Consider the following 15,865-nt stretch of genomic DNA (forward strand, 5'->3'; position numbering starts at 1 on the left):
TGAATTTTCAGAGCTGATGGGCAGAATCAAAAGTAGGTAAAAGCCTAGTGAAGATGGCACAGTCCACAAGGTCTCCTTGCAGCCTCTGAAAGGCAGTCATGCCAATCTGCAATGAGGGAATCGAGAGAACTGCCAAGCAGAATCATACCCCGCAGAGCATTCTGGAATTCCAAAGGATCCCCAAGTCTCTGTGGGCGAGCATAAGTTCGCTCGCTGCCTATGTGGGGGGTGGAGGTGGCAGCACCACATCTCTGATTAATCCCCATGGAATCCTTCTCTTGCACTCCAAATATGGTCAAAAGAAGAAGTTGGTTTTTCACTTGTTGCTCAGCTGTAGCATGGGAGGAGCTCCTTCCCTCCAAGACCATTTTGTCATTGGTGTGGCCCTTATCCACATGACCCCCTCCTCTAAGAGGGATGCCCCCAGATAACAAGGCTTTTGTGACAAATGTAAGATTGTAAGACAAATGTAAGACAGTGCAGTACTAAGTAGAGTTTCACCCTTCTAAGCCATGGACCTAGAAAGATGTAACTCTCCTTAGAAGAAAAGGAAACTATAGACAGTGTCATCACCACTTGGTGTGTAAATCCCAAGTTTCACAGGATGGATGTAAATTCTAAGTAACCAGATAGTCAGAGACCATGTTATTTGTAGGTCATCCTATTTGTAGCCTTAAAACCGAAGGTATATTTCTGGTATATGTTTAGGAGACAAGAAGGAAAGGGCACAAAGGCGATTTTACTCAAGTTCTGCTGATCCAGAGACCTTTATCAAGCCTATTAGCATTATTGGCAGGTTCATCAATGTTTCTTGCCTTGAGTAATTTCTTTAAAAGCTGCTTTGCCCTCTCAGTATTTCTTTCATGGTAAATGTCTTGCGTCGTTTGTTCAAATCGTGTGACTCAAGTAGAAGGCAGATGCCACTAAATCTAGATCTATGGGATGCTCTCTTGAGAATGTTTCATTCCTTCTTTTCTTGCCACTATATATTTAATAGTTTTCTGGCACAAAAAAAGAAGAAGAAAAAAGAATTGTGTTTCTATCTTAGCTTTACAAAGGCTACGTTTATGTGAATACCTCCAGCTGCTTTCTGGGCAAAGCGACCATTTCTCAGCAGCCATACGTCTTTCCTGGGAAGATGGTTGCTACAAAGCCGTTCCAAATAATTACTAGTGCAATCCTAAACAGAGATATAAAAGGTAAAGGTCCCCTGTGCAAGCACCAGGTCATTCCTGACCCATGCGGTGACGTCACATCCCGACGTTTTCTAGGCGACTTTGTTTATGGGGTGGCTTGCCAGTGCCTTCCCCAGTCGTCTTCCCTTTACTCCCAGCAAGCTGGGTACTCATTTGACCGACCTTGGAAGGATGGAAGGCTGAGTCAACCTTGAGCCCGCTACCTGAAACCAACTTCCGTTGGGATCGAACTCAGGTCGTGAGCAGAGCTTTTGACTGCAGTACTGGAGCTTACCACTCTGCACCACGGGGCTCTTTACTTAAACAGAGGTGTATAAAGTGCCGTCAAGTCACAGGCGACTTATGGCGACCCCCTTTGGGGTTTTCATGGCAAGAGACTAGCAGAGGAGGTTTGCCAGTGCCTTCCTCTGCACAGCAAGCCTGGCCTCCCTTGGTGGTCTCCCATCCAAATACTAACCAGGGCTGACCCTGCTTAGCTTCTGAGATCTGACGAGATCAGGCTAGCCTGGGCCATCCAGGTCAGGGCTAAACAGAGATACCCTCTTCTAAATCAATGGGATTTGAATAATGTAACTGTTTAGGATTGTGCTGTTAATATTTCACACCCTAAACCTCAACTGAGCTCAGGAGTCAGACTGAAAGGAGCAATGCTTTCTATTCAGATTTCTTTTGGATTGGCACCATATTTTCCTGTTTTGAACAGTTAATAATAACCTTGTTCCCCACATACCAGCAGATTCTCTTTCTGGCTCAGCTTTTCGTGGCTTACCCTTTTGACCTTCCCATCCCAGGCTCCGCTGACCAGATCGTCTGCTATTGCTCTTTTCCCAATTTGATCTCTGCTAGAGATTGGGTTTCTGGTGTAGAATAAAGGCCTGGTCCTATCCTTGTATCACAGCAGTTCCACAGCTCCCAAAGGACCTGACGTTTGTATTAATAAACCAAGGGCAAAACAGGCTGAAATGCTTTAAATAGTAATTCTGAATACAGTAGATTCTTTTACAGGTTCACTGTAAGTCTTTGAATGCAAAGTTCTTCTCTCATGACTCCTCCCTGTTACAAAAGGCAAATCACACTGTTCATGTATTTGGGTTTGGGGCAAATGTTCTGAAATTTTGTTCACGTGTGGATGAAGCCTTTGATGTGCTATCCATCAGAAACTAGGTCATCTTTTCCTTTACAGAAGTCCCGGGAAAGTGCTTTTGCATCAAGGAATCAGTTTTTGTCAAGAAAGACCTTTAGACTTCTAAATTAATTTATTTTGAACCTATATGACTTGCATATATGTGCATAAATTTTAAATGAAGAGGTTGTAATGTTTTGTCTGTTACTCACAGTAGCTTTATCCCTGTCATTTATATATTCATTGCATTTATACCTGCCTTTCTCCCCAGTGGAGGCCCAAAGTTGTTTACGTTATGCTACTCTCCATTTTATTTTCACAACAACCCTGTGAAGTAGGTCAAGCTGATTGCAGAATCCTAGTGTTTTGCCTTTACAGGTTGAGTACCCCTTAACTGGACATCCAAAAACCTGAATGACCCAAAAACTGGAAATTTTGAGCCTACATGCAGGCATTACTCACAGGCCCTCAGCAGCTCCACTGATGGTTCAATGTACGCAAAATTATTAAAAATATTGTTTAAAATTACATTTGGGCAATGTGTATAAAGTGTACATAAAATATATGAAACATAAATGAATTTTCTGTTTAGACTTGGGCCTCATCCCCAAGTTATCTCATTATGTATATGCAAATATTCCAAAATATGGAAAGATCCGAAATATGGAACACTTCTGGGCCCAAGCAGTCCGGATAAGGGATACTCAACCTGTATTAGATATTGAAAATTATGCACAATACCAATAAAATCCCTTCATTTTTTCCCTATGATCCATACATTTTATACTAAAAACAATCCTTCCTGCATGTAAGAATTAAGAATTAGCCACCAAACTAATGTGTACACTTTTAAAATAACTTATGTTCTCTGTATATCCTTTTCACTAGCGTTCTATTTTTCAGCTCTTGTATCTATGCTGAATTCAGCAAGATATATCAATTGATTTCTGTGAGAAGTGTATGTTATTTTGAATTTGTTTCTGCTTTGGAAAGAAAGCATAACATATTCTTTTTTAAGTGAGATTTATCTGAAAATCCACCATGTAACATTTATTTACTTTCCTTCACCATGCCATTGGGTATAGTATGATATTCATGTACAATGAGAACACAATCCCAGTACAACTGTGGTCTTGATTAAGTTCACTGATTTCAGTATCCACATCTATCTAAAACTCTGTTTTGAATAGTAGCTTCTCTGTGTCCTAAATTTTAAGAAACCTGAAATTTTATATAACTCATTTTAAAGTGAGTGAGACAATCAAGGGATTTCCTTCCGGTTCAAAGTAATTCCCTCTCACTTTTTAGAAGTATGACAATCTTTTTGACCAAATCTTATCTGATGAAAAACGGACAGACCTTTCACAATCCCATGTGCTTTTGCACCCGTTGTTAATAAGAAAGCATTCAACGCTTCCAGCCTCGACCTTCTGCTCTCAGTCCTAAGAATCTTTATTTTTAGTCTTCCCTTCGGCTCCTTCACAATAGCAAAGCTCATCATTAACAACCTGTCTCAATGCTTAGATCCAGCAAGTAAATTTTACTTGTGCAGACCAAGAAGAGTCATCCAGCAGTGGGTTCTTATATTTCTTCCAAAAGCACAGCTGTAAAATGAAAAGAATGTTGTCATTTTTATGTTGCAGAACAGCACATAATTCTAGCTTCTGAGAGCTGCACTGCTTTACAGTTGATTTCAGCTTGCTCGTAAGTATTTCTATGCAGCAGTGTGGTGTTTCAGGGGAAACGTGTGTTTATTTCACTTGCTCCCTAGAAGCTATGATTGGCCAAAGCTGTAGGCAAATGTTTACCAGATGTTTGCAGGCACATTAATATCCAGGGTTGGCTATCCACCCAAGTTTCTGTGGCACAATCAGAACAGGATGCCTGGCGCTAATCTCCTGCTGCATCTTGTTCCCTGCCAACAATGGTGTAACAAGATGATGGGATACACTCATTGCTGCCTCCCAGATGTGTGTTACTGTCTGGGTATCAGGTGCATATCTGGTGAGGCATTAGCAGCATCAACGGGGCTCATCTTGCAGTGTGGCAGGAGGTGATGGAAGTAGCTGGCATGCATCATCACCACCTCCAGACTTGTACTGCCACCATCTAAATCCAAGCTAAGCTCTGTGGTACTCCTAGCACTGCTGGACCTCAGCTTCTTCTCTCAACAGGTGTTGTATCTGCCTGGAACAGCAAAATACCTTGATCCAGTTCTGCTAGTGTCTTCAGGCATTGGTGGTGGTGGAAAGTGCCATCAAGTTGCAGCCAACCTATGGTGACCCCATAGGGTTTTCAAAGCAAGAGATGTTCAGAGGTGGTTTGCCATTGCCTGCCTCTGTGTAGCAACCCTGGACTTTCTTGATAGTCTCCCATACAAGTACTATCTAGGGCCAACCCGGTTTAGCTTCCAAGATCTGACGAGACCAGGCTATCCAGGTTAGGGCCTTCAGGCATTAGAGAAGAAATATTGTCAACCTGCGAGGAAGTATCTTTTGCTGTAATATGTCTTCTTAATAGAGACCAAAACAAAAGCAACAGATCTTTTGAAAGTCTTTAACGTAAGTATGGTGTAATGGTTGGAGTCAGATTAGGATCTGTGATGGCAGCGCCCTCCTGGGCTCTTCTGAAGCACCTCCTGTTCCAATTATGTGGAGGAAAACCAGGATTAGCTCTTTGCTTTGGGGAAGATGCAAGCAGGTGTTAGGAAACACACTGGTAAGTGCCATGACACCCACAGGCTCCATACTGGGGATCACCGATTTAGACCATGTTGGTCCCCAGCACTAGAAAATATATATTGTATGTGGGGACATTGTAGTCTTCATAAATGCCCCCATTATTGTAGCAAGGTCTTACGGATTTCCTTAATGACCTATTTTGCTGTTTCTGTGGTAAGAAGTGCCTCATATTAGTTTTTTCTTTAAAGTTTTTTCTTAATAAATCCTAAGAAGACCTGGAAATCTTATCCTCAAAGTGTTCCTCTAAAATTGATTGAGAAGAGCAAGCATTTGAAATTTATCTTCTCTCTCTTGTAACATCTTAGTGTTTTCAACTGTCTACTTCTTTGTTCTGGAAAACAGCTTTTTGGAGAACCTGCCAGGCTGACTGACACTGATGAATCCCAGGTTATAGCTCTCAAAAAAGAAGAAGAAAGATTTAAGGAGGCAGTGAGTGACACTGTACCAGAGCTCTTCCTCTGAATCACCTGTTAGTAAAGCATGACCTTTCAGTGTCCCCGAAACTTTCTTGTCCTCTTCAGTAGACTTGCTCTGTGCTGGCTTAAAGGGAAAATTGACTGCTTTGGAAATAAGAGTATATAAAAAAAGAAAAAGTGTTCATAGAAGAAGTGACCCTCCCTGAGCCCGGCCTTGGCCGGGGACTGAGGGCGGGACACAAGCCCTAAATAAATAAATACAAATATTGTAGCTGGTACCAGAACTTTATTTACTATAGCCTCTAAAAACAAAATCACCATCACCTCATAACATAAAATGTTATTGTTTTAATTCTGAATTTTAATACCAAATCTTGGCCCCCTTCAAGCAGTCACTGAGGTAATTTATAGTCATGGAGTTGGTAGCCTTGAAATATCCCTACTCCTGAAGTGCCAAAAGATTAACGCTTTGTGCTATCAATGTTCCTAACAAGGTGTGAAGAAATGGGACTTGGAGGTTTTAAAATGCTAGAAGGGGCTCCAGGAAGAAAGTTTCTGGAGGTTCCAGGAAGAACATCTTTGACCCAGGTTGACCCAGCGTAAGCTCATACCCTACCAGAAAATATTTTTGTTAGTCTTTAAGGTGCTACTGGACTCTTGCCCTTTTCTACTACTCCAGGTTGACCCAGTTAGTGGGTGGAGACAGAAAAGGATTAAAACTGCTGAGAGGGTGCAGAGATTTTGGCTGGGACAATGTGCTGGCCCAAGAATGCTGATGAAACCTTCCAGGTAATGGAATCTAGATAGAAACATACAGTACCCTAAGCCTAAGAGCCTGTCCTATATTCCAACATCTGATAGGGCATGTATAGAGAGAGGGACAGAGGAATTGCGTTTCTCCCAGTTCTTTTGCATCCCTTGCTCAATCTGTTGCTGTGCTAGAAGGATCCCTGGATAAACTGGCAAAAATGGATTTTACTATTTTAGTTAGTGAGTTATAGAAACAAGTTTTATTACTTTCTAATTATACTGTTAATGGAAATTTTTAAAACTGTTAAGACACTTCTTCGGAAGTCTGGTGATGGGTCACTTTTTAAGGTGGGTGGAGGGTCAAAAGGGTATTTTTTTGTTTTCTGAACTTTACAATTTTGTAATTATGAATGTATTAATAATAGCATATGATTGATACTCTTTTGTATTTCTTTTTCTTTCTTATTTTTTTTATTATTGTATTTGTTTGCACTTGTTTGTTTTGTTTAATGTTATAAAAATAAAAAAAATTATATATAAAAAAAGAAGTATCCCTGGAAATGCTTTACTTTTAATAAATACTTTTAAACTTTGAATGCTGACCTTAGTTCTCTGTACCACATAGTCCTCCACCAGCTTGGAACACGCTATTGGAAAATGGGGGGGGGCTAGGAGGGAGGAAGGCTGGCAGTTGGCAAGCGCTATTTCTCCAACCCCAGGCAGGATCTTGTCCCCGTGGTGCCCAGAAGTGGGGTAAGCTGGAGACACCAAGGCAAGGCCTCAGGGTTTGAGAGGGATGCTGGGGGGGGATCCTGATCCCCACCCCAGTGGCAAGTCCTACAACGGTCAGGTGGTGGCAGCAATTACCCGAAAGGAGAAAAAGGCAACCCCTTCCAGGGGAGGTTGAGAATCCCTGGGAGAGGGCAGGAGTGGAATAGGGCCTGAGAATCTGAGCAGACCCGTTCCGCCACATAAGGTTAATACAACAGGTAATGGTACTAAAGTGAGCAGCAAGGTGCAACACCTGGACCAAAAATGCTCCAGGAATGAAACGTCATTTGACAATTTCAGGGAAGGGTCACACACAGACCATCTCTAAGGAGTCCTCATTTGCAGTAAAGGAAGAGACCACTAGAAAACTTCTCCAAACTCAACTCCACACTCCTGTATCACCTTAGTTTTTATGCCTGTTTACACAACTGCTCGTTTTTCCCGCTGTGGCATGTGCACTAGAAAGGGAAATATTTAAAAACTCCCACATTGTTCAGAAGTAAGTGTACATTTCCATCTTAATTTTTGCCCATTTGGAGGCATTAACTGGTGCCTGCAAACACTTTCCTGAGTCAGCTCCACTGAATAAAATATTACTTATTTCTGAGTAGATCTGCTTAGTATTGGATCCATTTTTGTTTAGTATAATCTGGTGTAGTCTTAGGGATGGGTCTGGGGAGCACACTGAACCAGCTCCACACAAACAGAACACAAGGCAGGATTTACTCAACAAAAGTAGATAGCATAGTGCCACACTAAAGTAGTATCAATTTAGGAGGTGCCATTCATTTCAAATTTGACTTTTAATATTTAAGCCACTGTGGTGCAGCTGATAGATTAACGGGAAACTGGTTCAGATCTTCAGCCACAAAATGCAGTTGGCGGCAAGGGGTTGTTATCAAGTCTCTATTTTGTCTCATCTTTTTCTTCTCCTCCACCTTGAGACTGGGACCAGCTTCTCTCTGTCTTTGCATGGGCCAGTAAACAAGCTTTGGCCCATTACCACAAAACCAGCAGAGTGAGCAGGGCAATGACTTATATCACACTTACCAAGAAAAGTAGACAGAAGCTGTACTTCACTCAATATTTTAATCATACAGTGAACAATCTGTATAGTTCCTTGGAATATTTGACTGTTAATGTGGCCTTTTAGCACTGACTATTGGTACTGAATGCTTGGTATTATTTTGACTGCTTGATGAATTCTCCACCCAAGACCATTATATTATTCTCTGTAATAATTCTCTGCATTATATTATTCTCTCCATGATCAGAGGAGCATGCTGAATATATTAGGTGCTGTGAAACACAGGCAGGATGGTGCTGCTGCAGTTGTCTTGTTTGTGGGCTTCCTAGAGGCACCTGGTTGGCTGCTGTGTGAACAGACTGCTGGACTTGATGGGCCTTGGTCTGATCCAGCAGGGCCTTTCTTATGTTCTTATAAGTTTTTCTTTTGTTTTCACTCTATGTAGATTTCTATTACTTCCATACTTTAAATATTCCTTATAGCTGTTTGTGTGGATCCCTTCCCAGATCAGGGGCATTCCTTTAAGTTGGGTATGGAACCTAAGACATTAACTCTTTCATTATAGCAGCGAGAGATGTAAGGAGGTGAGTTTTTCCTCCTTTACTTGAGTGCGGATCTGACCTGAACTGGAAACTGTGCCATATCCACACTGACACATCTAATGTGTCTCACCTCCACCACTAGGGTTGCCAACCTCCAGGTAGTCGGGAACAAAATAAAGTACCAAACAACGACTGGAATGCAAACACAGATTTAGTGCAAATTTAGTGCAAGTGAGACAGTGCAGAAAGTGAAACAATGATAAACATCACAATACAATTTTAGAATACATTGCTCCCAACGGAGTCTTCAATGAGAACGTCTAAGACTCTTTGCAATGGTCCCAAGGACTTCATATAAGAAGCAAAAAGCAGAACAGGTCAGATCGTAGTCGAAACGCAGTCCGGATTAACTTGACGTTTTCACCACCGCAAAGGCGGCTTCATCAGCAATTCTGTTCGGTATCAGGAGACAAGGCTCCTAAATAAAAATCCTGACTGCACCCTTGCAGTTCAAAGGAATGACTCCAGTCCTTGGGACCATTGCAAAGAGTCTTAGACGTTCTCATTGAAGACTCCGTTGGGAGCAATGTATTCTAAAATTGTATTGTGATGTTTGTCATTGTTTCACTTTCTGCACTGATGTCTCACTTGCACTAAATTTGCACTAAATCTGTGTTTGCATTCCAGTCGTTGTTTGGTACTTTATTTTGTTCCCGATTCCCGTATAAGTACCTAGTGCCTCTTTTCTCCAACCTCCAGGTAGTAGCAGGAGATCTCCTGCTATTACAACTGATCTCCAGCCGATAGAGATCAGTTCACCTGGAGAAAGTGGCTGCTTTTGCAATTGGACTCTATGGCATTGAAGTCCCTCCTGTCCTCAAACCCCGCCCTCCTCAGGCTCCGCCCCAAAAACCCGCCGGTGGTGAAGAGGGACCTGGCAATCCTATCCACCACAGACAGTAACAATTGCGCCTCATGGTTACCTTGTACAAAGGGAGAGAACAACACCTTACACTAACCTATGCCGACACTGCAAAGGAAAAACCAGTCATTAGTGTAGGGAAGCTAGATCTTTTATTTATTATTTATTTACAGAATTTGTACCCTGCCTTTCTGCCCTTACAAGGGCTGCCAAGGTGGCTACACGGGCCACTGAGGAATATGTGATATTCTCCCAAGGAACCACAAGGATCACGAAGTCAGTTCAAACACTTGCTTGATGTTTGATACTGTTCGTTGTATCAAGTGGAGAAAGGGACCGGATCAGAAAACAATTTGAGAAATATTCCCATATTTCAGAAGGCGGCAAAGAATACTCCTTCATCCATCATAATAGATACAGCACCGCTGACAACCCGATTCCCTCGGAAAGGCCAGGGAAAGGAAAGCAACCAGGCCTCACTTCAGTGAGCTTGGATCCAGGGAAGAGCTCCTCTCTTCCCGTTCACTATCTTCCATGAGGAAAGGCATCAGAAAAAGAGGCAGCAATCTGGCACACCTCCCATCATCCCTCGCCCCATACTTCATTTACAACCCCCTTCCCTGAGCACCATTATTTTGTAATTGATCGTTTATATCCCCTTCATTATATTTTAATTGATCTTTATATTCGGTTTTATTACTGTAAACCGCTGCAAGAGCCCACTTTTGGCTCATTAAGTGGGATTTTTTTTTTAAAAAATGTCCCACTTCGTATTTATCGAAAGGGCCAATCAATATATCTGTTTTGCAAAGGACTCGTCCCTGTGCAAATTAAAATAAGGCCCTAACAGGGCTGCGTGCAGATACGAGAACGGCTCAGGCTGTTATTCACAGCAGAGAAGGCCTGGGGAAGCGCTTGCAAGTGCTCGAGGCAGGCCAGCTCGGGCTTCGCCTCCGAGGGGTCCTCAATGTCCCTCTCTTAAGTGCACCCTAATGCCAACACCCTAATGCCCTGACCTGGATGGCCCAGGCTAGCCTGATCTCGCCAGATCTCGGAAGCTAAGCAGGGTCAGCCCTGGTTAGTATTTGGATGGGAGACCACCAAGGAAGTCCAGGGTTGCTGTGCAGAGGAAGGCACTGGCAAACCACCTCTGCTAGTCTCTTGCCATGAAAACCCCCAAAGGGGTCGCCAGAAGTCGGCTGCGACTTGAAGGCACTTTTCACACACACACACACACAATGCAAACAACCCCCCCCCCCCGTCCTGGCTCCTTTCCTCCTCAAGCACCCAGAGCCGCTCCTCTCTTCTGGGCGAAAACGCACGGGAGCTTTCGCATTGGCTTCGCCGCTCTCTAAATGCACATTTCCCCCAGCCAATTTCTTTTTTATTATTATTATTATAACATTTTTATTGTTTTTTAATATTACAATAGTTTCCAACATTCATTAAGATGACTATATGATATAAACAACACCCCTCTATTCTATATAACTAATTAATTCCTATATTGACGTTGACTTCCCCTCTCTCCTCCTCCTATCTTTTCGATAACTTTATGGTCCCCTTTGCATTTAATTTCTAATTCGACACAACATAACATTTTTTATTGTTTTTTATATTACAATAGTTTCCAACATTCATTAAGACCATTACATGATATAAACAACATCCCTCTATTCTATATAACCAATTAATTCCTATATTGACCTTGACTTCCCTCTCTCCTCTACCTTTTCGATAACTTTATTGTCCCCTTTGCATTTAATTTCTAGTTCGACACAATATAACATTTTTATTGTTTTTTATATTACAATAGTTTCCAACACTCATTAAGATGATTACATGATATGAACAACATCCCTCTATTCTATATAACCAATTAATTCCTATATTGAGGTTGGCTTCCCCTCTCTCCTCCTCCTACCTTCTCGATAACTTTATGGTCCCCTTTGCATTTAATTTCTAATTCGACACAATATAACATTTTTTATTGTTTTTTTATATTACAATAGTTTCCAACACTCATTAAGATGATTACATGATATGAACAACATCCCTCTATTCTATATAACCAATTAATTGACGTTGGCTTCCCCTCTCTCCTCCAATCTTGTCGATAACTGTATGGTCCCCTTTGCATTTAATTTCCAATTCGACGCAACACCGCATCTAGAACCCGGACCGCTGCCCCAGCCCATGGCTCAGAACTCAGCCACGAGCCCCCCCCCGTGCAGAGGCGGGAGGATTCAGACGGGAGGGAACGCGCACCAAGGCCGAACCTGCCATGCGTTTCCGCGGGGCTTCTGTGCCTTGCAAGCAGGCGAGGAGGGCCTCGCCCGGATGTGCTCGCGAGCCAGTGGGCAGGGCGCAGTTGCAAGAGGAGCAAGCCCGCGCGCGCGCCGCCTCCCTCGCGCAGGCGGCCCCGGGGAAGCTCAGCCCCTCTGTCCCCGGCTGCTGCCAGCTGGCGCGCGCGCACGAGCGAGCCTGCGCCTCCCCGCCTCCCGACGCGCGCGCGCGCACACGCATGCATGCAACGCGCGCGCGCCCGGGCAAGGGAGGAGAGGCACTCGCGCGCCCAGGCGGCCCCTGCCTCCGACCCACCCAACCCACCTTTGCAAGCCCGCTTGCGCCTTGGCTGCAAGCCGCCGCCCCCCGGGCCCCGTCTGTTCCCTCCCTGGCCTCGCGGGGAGGCGGAGGAGCCTCCGCAGAAGGCGGAAGGGACAACAGAGATTAGCAGCCCTCCTCCTCCTCCTCCTCCTCCTGGTCTGCCCTCCCATCCTGACGGCAGGGACATGGGTAAGTCACCTCGGTCCTCCTTGGGCGGGCATCCCCGTCGCGGCTCTTGGGGGGCTGGTTGCAGAGATTGAGCTGGGGGTGGGGGGAGATTCGGCGAGGTCTTCTTCTTTCTCAAAGCGTTATCTTTGAAGGAGGGGCAGGGGAGATGGGGCCGCGGGGATGGGGGAGGGAGCCGGCCAGGCGCCCTCCTCGCATCTCACGCCCCATGTTCCCTTCATGCGCGTTTTGGAGCCCCCTTCGCCCACTCTCCCTCCCTCCGAGGGCCAACCTCTCGGCTTTCCTTCCTCCTTATCGCTGAGCAGGATGAAGGAAGCCGACTTCTTGCGAACTTCCTCACCGGCACGTCCCTTTTTTCTCTCTGCCTGCCCAGCCTTTTTCCTTTCGCTCAGGGATGGAGCCTAGGATGGGGGCAGTGGGCTCCTATGTTGCAGCGGAGAGTGTGTTTCTCAGCCTGCCAGTAAGGATGCTTTTTGAAGAATAGCGGTATGGTGATCTGGAGTTACTGAGATGCAAAGGTTGCGAAAAAGCCGAAGGTGGCGTTTTGGGAGGCTCATTTGGGATGGTTGAAATGTGGCGTGGGGTTCATTCAGTTCTTGGTCACGCCAGATCTGTGAGCTGCGGTTGGAAGATGCCCCTAACCAGGACACCAGTTTGTAAAACCCATAGTCTTTCTCTTAAATTAGTTACTAAGTTGCAGCTTTTGTGATAGATCTAATGAATCTGTCATGCTAGCAAGGTTTGACAAATTGGCTCATTAAAATGAAACCTCAAATAATTTGGCTTTAACATATCTGAGTATGCAAGCTTCATTTATCACCAGAGAGGTCAGTTTTTGTTTTGGGGGTTTTTTTGGGTTTTTTTTTTCTACTGTTCTACCCCTTGAAATGTCTACAATCTTACTCTGTATACTTTAATCAGAGTACAGCTGATAAGGACTTTGATAGAAATCCTCAGGAACAACAACAAAAACCCATGCATTCCTATTGAACATAGTTGGATGGTAACTCGCTAACTCGGCTTTTCTGTGGCCTGGCTCTCCAAAGTGCTGATTCCATTAAACTTCCTTGGACTGATTTGCTAGCTGACGACATTTGCTGCTGCATATGACTGGCTTGTTTTCAGACTACAACCCCCCCCCCACTCATACATGCACAAAAAAGGCAGCGAATGATGTCTTAACTTCAGTATTCAGAAAAGTAAATGACAATTGAGGATGGTGTCTTTCAAAGTGCAGTAATTTCAGAAATGTTTATTAGCCCATGCATTACTTGCCAGGGTCATTTGTGACATACTGATGGTGTGAAAAATAAAGGGGGAGGAGGATAGAACCAAGTATTCTGTTTTGTCCAAAAAAAAAAACACACCCAAAAAACCCTGTCTGGTTGCGTAGAGGTGATTATTGCTTGCTGTGGGGATTCGGGCTGATTACATGTTTGTTTTAATTGCCGTCCAGTGATAGGAATGAACAGTTTCTTGGCAGCGGCATACCCGGCATGTCTTCACATGCTTGAACCTAAAGTAGTGTGATCAGGTATTGGATACTAGGGCAGTTCTGCCAGCAGACAGGCGTGACTGGGATGTAATCCAAACCAAGCAGCAAGCTCAAGACGGCGGTTCACAAGAATACAGAATCTGCCGAAACTCAGAAGGGCGGCAGAGTTTGGTGTAAAGCGCAGTTGAGGACTAGCCTGCTACCACCTTTTCCTTCTTCTTTTCCTGGGGCCTGCTGAAAGGCTGGGACCAGGCAGGAAGGCCAAATCTGTCTCAGCCGGTGCAGCAGATGGCGTTTCCCCCTCAGCTAGAATCTGGGAGATCTGGGTCAAAAGTGTTTTTGGTATGGCTTCAGGACCCCTTATATTGTAGCAGATTCTGGGCCCTTTGCAAAAGTAGAGGCAATGATGGTGCTGGCAAGTAGTAATAACCATTGGCTGCCATCCACACGAGAGGCTCAGGATGTCCTTGGAGTGCTTCTGGGAAGATGCTGCGGCTCAGTGGTAGAGCAACTGCTTGGCATTCAGAAGGTCCCAGGTCCAATCCCCGGCATCTCCAGTTAAAGGCACAGATGTGAAAGACCTCTGCCTGAGACCCTGGAGAGCTGCTGCCAGCCTTTGTAGAGGATACTAACTTTGATGGACCAAGGGTCTGATTCAGTAGAAGGCAGCTTCATGTGTTCTTGGGTCTGCCTGTGATTGCATCTGATGCAGCCAGTAAACAGCAAAAACACTACTTATCCAGGGGACAGTGCCCTAGAGCCGTCTAGGACATCCCTGCGATCCTCTGGGATTCAGCTCTGTATTTCTCAGATTAGCCAGCAGGCAGCAGGCAGTGCAAACAACATTTATTCTCTGGACCAGAAACTTAAAGCAGTTTTCAGGTTTCTAGTGTGGCAACATTGTCCATCCTCAATTCAGAGCACCCAAAGAGGCTAGTCTGTCTGCACATGCCCAAAGTAATTTCAGGAAGCTGTTCCTGCCTGAGTTAGTACAAATGGCTGGCCTCCCCATCCTCCCCCCAGCTGGTTTGGGGCTCATTGCTGATCAGGACTGTCCAGCAGCTGAAATTAATGCCATCTTGTTTATTATAATATGAAATATGAATTTTACAGTATGTTTTAATATAGATTTTAAGTGATGTTTTTATAATTATGTTGTGACCCACCCTGATCCCGGCTTGCCGGGAATGAGAGCAGGATATAAATGCAAATAATAAATAAATTAAATAAATAAATTGATTCTGACGTTCTCTGAATTTTGCATAGTGGGACCACTTTGTTCTGCTAATCTTTAAATAAACTGCTGTGCCATTTTGGATAGCACAGCGTTGCTGAAACTCTTTCAGACTGGGCATAGGGCTAAAGTCTTTACAGCTTTGTATTCAGTGGCAAAGTTCTGTTATGTAGCCAGTAAGATACGGAGGTCCTCAGTTGGGGTTTTAAAAATTGAAATTTTGTGCCGATACTTGCTGGTCAAATGACTGTAAATAAACTGAACTGAACTTTACAGTTTTGTGATGGGATCCTTTGATGTCATACTTGCGAGATTATATTATGCTTGCTAGAGTAAGGTGTTTCTGTTCATTTAAAAAGGCGTTTAGTCCAGATGTTTCTGTTAACTGCTAGCTTTCATGTTTTGGGTCCCTGTCTTTCCCCTCTTTTCCTTTCTTGTTGTATTCCCACTCATCTTTTTAACTTTAGCATTGCAGTTTTAGCTACAATTACTGGGTGCCTGTGCTCTTGATTAAAAGAAGACACACTTCCAGTAAAGTATAGAATTGCTGGGATTGAAGTGCTATAGCCAATAATATGCAGAACCTATTTTACTTAAGTAAGTGCAGCATTGCAGCGGCGAACTGTAAACCTTTGGGCACAGAGGGTCATCACTTGCTTTAATCTGAGAAGTACTGCAAACATTGAAGGCAGATGTATCAGTGATAAATCACAGCATGAATATTCATGCTATTCTCTATTTATTAAAACATTTATATCCCGCCTTCCTTTACGTCCCAAGGCAGCTTGCAATAATTGCAATAATAAACATCTGCAGATAAAGATAACATAAACTACAAATCCGTCCAATCCCCTC

The 15,865-nt window shown here is 43.9% G+C and overlaps 1 protein-coding gene across 3 annotated transcripts in view; it reads left to right on the top strand.

The window, feature by feature from the left end:
* Positions 1-12,234: 12,234 nt before the first annotated feature.
* RAP1GDS1 (Rap1 GTPase-GDP dissociation stimulator 1) overlaps positions 12,235-15,865 on the top strand; it is a 107,296-nt gene continuing 103,665 nt past the window's right edge. The window contains exon 1 of one of the 3 annotated variants that reach the window (XM_056855540.1): positions 12,235-12,284. In XM_056855540.1, the coding sequence (XP_056711518.1) occupies positions 12,281-12,284 (4 nt within the window). In that variant the 5' untranslated portion in view covers positions 12,235-12,280. The remainder of the gene's footprint in view (positions 12,285-15,865) is intronic. The other 2 variants (XM_056855539.1, XM_056855541.1) reach the window with 2 other exon arrangements.

The sequence above is a fragment of the Euleptes europaea genome, chromosome 9 (assembly GCF_029931775.1).
Source record: "Euleptes europaea isolate rEulEur1 chromosome 9, rEulEur1.hap1, whole genome shotgun sequence".
Lineage (NCBI taxonomy): Eukaryota > Metazoa > Chordata > Lepidosauria > Squamata > Sphaerodactylidae > Euleptes > Euleptes europaea.